This window comes from Pangasianodon hypophthalmus, chromosome 11 (assembly GCF_027358585.1).
Source record: "Pangasianodon hypophthalmus isolate fPanHyp1 chromosome 11, fPanHyp1.pri, whole genome shotgun sequence".
Taxonomy (NCBI): domain Eukaryota; kingdom Metazoa; phylum Chordata; class Actinopteri; order Siluriformes; family Pangasiidae; genus Pangasianodon; species Pangasianodon hypophthalmus.
In genome coordinates this window covers 4,555,279-4,562,631 of record NC_069720.1, presented here as the reverse complement: position 1 = coordinate 4,562,631, position 7,353 = coordinate 4,555,279, and the positions used below count along the sequence as shown (strand labels likewise).

At 38.7% G+C, this 7,353-nt stretch overlaps 1 protein-coding gene across 1 annotated transcript; it reads left to right on the top strand.

Moving 5' to 3' along the window:
- Positions 1 to 520: 520 nt before the first annotated feature.
- fgf3 (fibroblast growth factor 3) lies at positions 521 to 5,531 on the top strand. The gene is made up of 3 exons (XM_026930757.3): positions 521 to 1,850; positions 3,214 to 3,317; positions 3,888 to 5,531. Exons 1-3 carry the CDS (start codon positions 1,586 to 1,588, stop codon positions 4,314 to 4,316), a joined length of 798 nt encoding a protein of 265 aa, XP_026786558.1. The 5' UTR covers positions 521 to 1,585; the 3' UTR covers positions 4,317 to 5,531.
- Positions 5,532 to 7,353: the final 1,822 nt, after the last annotated feature.

Below are 7,353 nucleotides of genomic sequence, written 5' to 3'. Positions count from 1 at the left end.
GAAGGAGTTTTTTGGGTCGTATTCATGCAATAGTGCATTCGAATATGGCTGTAGTGTTGTAGCCAGAAAACAAAATAGCAAGGAATTTCTCTAAACAGCAGAATAAAGAGGTGCGTTCTTGGGGATTGGTGTTTCATCAGTTGGTGGGACGACAGACAGCAAGTCTGGACTACACTGCCGGATGTTCTTTCCTCACATGGCAAGGATACCCTCCTGCTCTTTGCTCTGATCCTCTCTGGACTGTCATGAAGGACAAAAAAGGTCTCGATCGGTCGATTCTCTCCAGTAAAAGCATCCTATACCCCCCTTCCCGACTGGGCCTTTTATGTGTAAGAATATCCGACACCATGCTCAACGGAGGAATGCAAAATTTTTTTCTTTAGAGTGTCATTGCATAAAGGAGATCAGATCGGACATCGTGACCAAAACATGTTCCTAGACATGACTGAAAGACTGTGAGCCGTTATTTCTGCGTGGGAGGGAGATCTGGCAATACCAAGTTGCTCTTACACGCAGTTATTTTTATTGAAAAAATATATCTAAATATGATTAGTGAACAAGATACATTTTAAATGCATTTTAAATGCATACACACGCACATAAAAAAACATGATTAATACATAATAAAGCATAATGAACCTTTGTTTTTATACACCTAAAATATATATATTAAAAAAAAAAAAAACAGGTATTTTTTATTTCCCCAGAATCGTGTCACTAATTTCTCACGCATCTGTTTTAAATATGGAGCCCTGGAAGCCACATGTATACATGTGTGCATGGTCACATTACTGTTCAGTCGAGCTAAGAGTGGTGAAATTGATTTTTGATAGTGGTTTCTGCCTCAGGATGGTGCGTATGCCTGTTATGGCCACAACGCATGAGTGTCGGATGCAGCTGTAATTTTTGGCTCTTTCTAAAAGACGAAAATCGGCTCACTGCGTGTGATGCGTGTTTTTTTTTTTGCACTGTGTGTAATGCTGTGTAACTTTATCCTTTACGCTGCAAACCCTCTCGGTTCACACAAGACTGATACCTTTGCCTCCCCTTTTCCTTTGTATCAATTGGTCGGGCCTCGGGCTATTGTTGCGGTGAGTTCCCTTTATTTCTGTGCGTGCGCGCGCACACACACACACACACATACACACACACACACACACACACCGTCGATCAGTGGAAATCTCACGATAGGCCTCCCTGTGAAATCCACTGGCTCTTTTTTCCTCCTCCTCCTCCTCCTCGTCAACCAGATTAGCCCCAGCAGCCTGCTTGGAGAGAGAAAGAGAGAGAGAGAGAGGGAGAGAGGGAGAGGATAGGAAGGACCTATGACCACCGCGGAGAGGAGCCCACGCTGCTGTCACCACGCCGGCTCTAATAAATGGCCACGGCCATTCCAAGGCCAGATTACGGCAGATTAAAGAGGACACGGTGGCACGCGTAAACTTTCCGCGTGTTTCCGCGGAGCGGCTAGCTGCGCTTCGGCCGTCGCGGCGCGGACGAATCATGATGCTGCATCTTTGATGGGACCCCGAGTGGAGGCTCTCTGCGATCCTGCGAGGTTTTGCCCGTGTCCTACCATGCCACAATGCTTATAATTCAACTCGTGGTGTTGCTCAGCGTGTTGTTGTTCGGCGGCGCGCGGGGCTCGGCGGGCTCGAGGGCGCAGCCGTGTGCCGGGACGCAGCCGTGTGACCCGCGACACCGGCGCGACGCCGGAGGACGCGGTGGCGTTTACGAGCACCTCGGAGGCGCGCCGCGGCGCAGGAAACTCTACTGCGCTACTAAATATCACCTACAGATACATCCAAACGGGAAAATAGACGGATCTCTGGAAGAGGACAATCCTCTGAGTAAGTACACATCGTTTCATAGTTTTGGAGAATTCAAGAGCGGGTGTGATTTTAAAACATGCGAAGCGTGCAGTGACAGTCTTAAAATCCCCTGGCAGCTCGGAAAGGGTATTAAAGGTTATTAAAGGTTTCCACGAGTGAAATAGAAAACAAACTTGGTGGGTCGTTTCAGTGTCAACAAACATGTCGTATTAATGTAAAAGCAGAAATATTTCTGTATGAATAGTGGCTTTGGAAGATGCGCAAAACACTGCAAAATGGAAATATGGAAATACATTCATATTCATATTTCAGTCAAGAATAGAGCCATTTAAAGAGAGGAATATACAGACTATCTATCTATCTATCTATCTATCTATCTATCTATCTATTTGTTCATTTATTTACTCTTTACGCACGACATGTTTGAATGTTTAATTTACGCAACTCCTCTAGCATTTCGGAATAATTCATTGCCACTTTGCGTCTTGTGGCTGTTTTAATTATTCATTTGTTTGTTCTCTAACTTGTGATCGGTGTTTCTTTTGGTTATCTCCAACTCTGAGGTCATTTGTCAGACGCGGGGCTCTCAATTAGCCGAACGCAAACACGGAATGGACGCGCATTTCCATATGAAAATGGGATTTAGCAGACAGTTTCACATAATGACAGAGAGCGGATGTGTTTATCCAGTAAATGGGATGATTATTCAGTGGGGCTGGAATGAAGAGGAGCCATTAATCACTGAATAAACATGCACTTAAAGCGGCTCTCCGTGTCGGGCTATCTAATCTGTCAGCGTGTTTGTCACTGGATTGGTTTTGTCGGGAGTTGCTCTGTGGGTTGTAACTCAATCAGCGCGACTAGCATACACAAAAAATAAACAGATACGTCTGTGATCATGGTAAAACACGCAAAGCTTTTAATTGAGAGGGAAAAAAGAAGATTAGATTGTACGGGAAAAGGTGCGCATGGTTTGGCTGTGTAGGGAACATGTAAACCAAAATCACATTTTTCTTTCCTCCTCTTGTTAAAACACTGAGTCATTTTCAGGCTCATAATTAACAAATCATTTGAAGAACTCATAAAATAACGAGTCATTTGAAGTTCTATAGTCTATTAAACCAGGGAGGGAGGGAGGGAGAGAGAGAGGGAGGGAGATAGGGAGGGAGAGAGAAATGTTTGCACTTTACTCTCAAGGGTCACCAGCATGAAAATACTGTATCATGTTTCAATAATTTTTCAGCAATATGCACTGACAGTGAATTGCAAATGCTGTGACTAATTCAACACGTTCCATGGAATTGGGTACATCTGAAAAACATTTCTGGCTTATTTTAATAGTAGTTGTATGTAAACACATATTTCTTTTATTCTTTTCCAGGTATATTAGAGATCACAGCAGTGGATGTTGGAGTGGTAGCCATCAAGGGCCTGTTCTCTGGAAGATATTTAGCCATGAATGAGAAAGGTCGCCTATATGCCTCGGTAAGGGTTACATCACACAGGGGAGAAAAAAAAAACAGATACAGATCTTGAGATGCAAAGCTACTCATAGGCTCAGATGACACATAAGCAATTTGATTCCATCGCCACATGGTGGTGTTTTCATGGATAACCAGCATGCCCACATGTTACCCTATTAAGGTGAATATAACACATTTTTAAACCTTCAAAATAGAAGGGGATGAGGAGAATGAGGTTGTCATAGTCAGTGTGTTCAGGTTATTGTGAGAATATGAGAAGCAATTCTGATTTCTGGTCTCCACTGTGAAGAGTATAAGACAAGTTTTATAATTTATCAGCAAACATACAATTTCAAAATGATCATTTTAGGCAGACGTCCAACATCTGGTCACTAGTACAATGTTGCGGTCCATTATCATAAGGCATTATCATCACTTAATAAAAGAAAACATTAACAAGAAAATTTGCTTAGTTTATATCCATTATATCTGGCTGAAAAAATGTTTTAATCCCACAAAAGTAGTCATCATCAGACGTTTGTTCCATGCCCTTTGCGCAAATCTAACAGCTTCTTATTCCTTGCCCTTTCAGGAAGTCTTTAACAAGGAGTGTGAATTTCTGGAGCGCATTCACGAGTTAGGCTACAATACGTACGCTTCACGGCACCACTCGACGACTCAGCACTCAGGATCCAGTGGACGGGGCAACAAGCATCGGGCCTTTGTCAAGAAGCAGTGGTACGTGTCTATTAATGGAAAAGGTCGGCCCAGGAGGGGCTTTAAGACGAAGAGCACGGACAAAGCTTCCCTCTTCCTGCCCCGTGTTTTGGGCAACAAGGACCATGAGATGGTCTCACGTCTCCTGGAGAGCAGACAAGATGAGACGAGCCATCAAAGATCCCGCATGGGCCATGCCGAGCGAAGGAGTCGGAGGCACAAGGAGCCCAAACGCCATGGCAGAAGGGGTAATAGACGCAAATCTGGCCACAAAACAGAGACTTCAGATGGACAATTGGAATAGACAATTTCAAGGAGGACCTTTCATGGCAATATGCTATCATTTTAGATATAAAGATCTTTTCCTTATATTAAGAGAAGCATTTTCTCCTTTATATTTTATTCCTAAAAAAAAAATCTTGCATTTGATATGTAAGGACAGTCCAAATGCATTTATATGACCAAAACTGAATACTGCTGGATGTTTTCAGACATTGTGCATCGGGAAGATGTGTATTGTAGAAAGATGTGTAGTCACTTTCAACATTTTTTGTTCATTCTTAAGCAAATAATTTTTTTAAAAGACAAAATTAGGGAATTTGGATAAAAGTGCCGAAGATGTGTTATATTGTTGGACTAAAAGACTTTATAGATAAGGTGTCCAGAAAAGCACTTTTTATCACATTAACATGTATAGTAGGTGACAAAGGTACATGCGAAACAGAGGGATTTTTACAAAATGTACATGTGATAGTCTACTGTTCTTAAACTGCAATGAGAAGTACTTTGTATATTACTAATGTTATGCATATTTATTTTGTCCATGTGTTAAGTTATTGATGACATAGTTTCTACAGTTCAATAATAGCCTAATCATTATCATTACCATTAGAAGAAAATCATGTTGTTTGTGCTCACATGAACACAGATTCTCTGGGGTGATATCCAAAAATACTTTTCATTTGTCTACAGCTGGGAAGTTAATATATCATTGGTCACTTGTAAAGTCGTGAATGAATTTTCTTATGTATCGAACACTGTAATATGTGGCAGCGTATAGTAAAGATGTGCTGTTCAACACTGAAAGCTAAACTTGTGGAGGAATGTCACCAATAAATTATATGGAAATATAGATACATATAAATGTTGCATTCAAGGTTTTTAATTTTTAAAAAAAAAAGGAAAATCTTTATCACTTGCAAAGAAAATGCAAATTGTACAGCCAGAATGAAATAGAAACATTTGAATTTTGGCAAATTTTGGTTTCAAATAGTGCCTTAAGATTTTAAGGTTTGTTAATTCATTCATCTCAAACTAAATATTTATAGCCTGCTAATGAATTTATTCCTGAACAATCTAGGCAATAGATTTTAGCTTTATAACAATCAAACGTACGTATAATTGATTCTCAACAATACTGATCCTAATGCATAATGCATTTTTTTTCGAGGACGCAGTTAATTCCTGCTCAGTCCACCTGTAAAAGTGATCACACAGGTACAGCGGTCTCTAAACAGGCCCTCTAAAAGGGACTCTCTCTTGGGATGGCCCCCTTTATCCTCATTCTGCAGTAAGAAACTTCATCTGCAAGAATTTTTTTTAAAAGGGGATAAAATTGTCTGCACAACTTTATAACCTGCAATTGGAATTGTACTATTTGCTCGATTAAAGGTCGTAAACTTGGTTGAAGAGGCTCAAGAGGCTTGCAGCTTTTGAAATCTATACGAAAAGTGAAATGTTATCCTATACTTTTGAAAGCTTTTTGGTGGTTGACAATGGCTTATCTCAGGGGGAACCTGGGAAGCTGTGCTGTCTGAGACATTCTTTAGCCGTTTTTCAAAACAACTAAAGCTGGCAATGTGGAAAACAAGGCAAATCTCTAGAGAACGTGAAAATTGTCCCATAGAAATGGTTACACATTGTTATAGTTGGATATGAATACTAAAATCTAATATTACTTAAAAGACATGCAGAAAAATAAGTGGACAAAAACTCTCTGAATCTCTGATATATTTAATATTTTAAAATCAGCAGCTGCACCACTGCCAGTATATTACCATTATACTGAATATATAGAAGTTTGACTTTCAGTTGGCTGTTGTGGGTCAGAGATGCCTCTTTTATTTTAGTTTGCTTGTTTTTTTTTTCATTTTAAAAATGTTGCATGGTTGTCATTCATGTCAAATAATTTAAATAAATATTTATATTTATTTAAATTATTAACATTATTAACATAATAAGCTTAAATAATGTTGGCTATTATTTAAGCTTATTATGTTAATAATGTTAATAATTTAAATAAATACAATAGTGAAATCCATTTTTACAATTTTAAAAAAAATAAATAAATAAATGCAAATATTTATTTAAATTATTTGACATGAAAGAATGACAACCATGCATTAGCTGTGGTTTTGTTATTTTCATATAGTTTCATAATTCTAGATCACTTTAAATAAACTTTATATATATATATATATATATATATATATATATATATATATATATATATATATATATATATATATATATATATATATAAATATGATGCATGGTTACACAGTAAAACAATTTAAAAAACATTTTAACTAAATGGTGATCTTTGAAGGTTATTTAAAATTATTTATGCTATGTGTGTTTATACAATAGTGAAATCCATTTTTACAATTTTACAAAAAAAAAAAAAAGAAAGAAAAAACCCGCTAAAACGCATCTGGGTGAAAAAGAAGCTTTGCAGTGCTCACTGGTGCTTGCTTTTCATTTCTCTTCGGGCACACGTTGCTACTGAGTGTTATTAGTTCAGTGACAGACGGGGCTAAGCTGAGGTCCAGAGGTGACGCCTTCAGCTGACCTGCGCTCAGTAATAACGGCTCTGCCGCCGTGTTAAACAGCGAGCTAGACGCTCATTAACGTGACTGCGGAAAAAAAACAACAACTCCTCTCTCCTCCTCTCTCCTCCTCTCTCCTCTCCTTTCCTCTTCTCTCCTTTCCTCTTCTCTCCTTTCCTCTCCGAGCTCGAGCTCGTTTATGCATCCGTGGGTCATAAATAGCTAAAGAAAGAAATTTAAATAAAGAAATTAATCTAAACAAATAAATAAATGAGCTTGTGTGTTGGAACTGACTTTTGCACGTGCATCCAGAAGCAGGTTGGTATGCGGATTTTCTAGATGCAGATTTGTGTTATTTCCAGTTGTATCCGCGGGACATGAGAGGATGAAGGTATTCAGAGTGAAGGCTAAAAAAAATAAATAAATAAATAATAAAAAAAAAAATGACACCTTGTTAGTTTTTAGTCGATCTAAATTTTTTCCTACTAATTTTTTCCTACTTTTTTCTCCCCA

What these genes read in the sequence shown, in the direction of transcription:
- fgf3 (XM_026930757.3), top strand. Translation starts at nt 1,586, where the DNA reads ATGCTTATAATTCAACTCGTGGTGTTGCTCAGCGTGTTGTTGTTCGGC. An exon ending in GGAAGAGGACAATCCTCTGA is followed by an intron (nt 1,851 to 3,213) that starts GTAAGTACACAT and finishes ATTCTTTTCCAG; the next exon opens with GTATATTAGAGATCACAGCA. An exon ending in AAGGTCGCCTATATGCCTCG is followed by an intron (nt 3,318 to 3,887) that starts GTAAGGGTTACA and finishes TTGCCCTTTCAG; the next exon opens with GAAGTCTTTAACAAGGAGTG.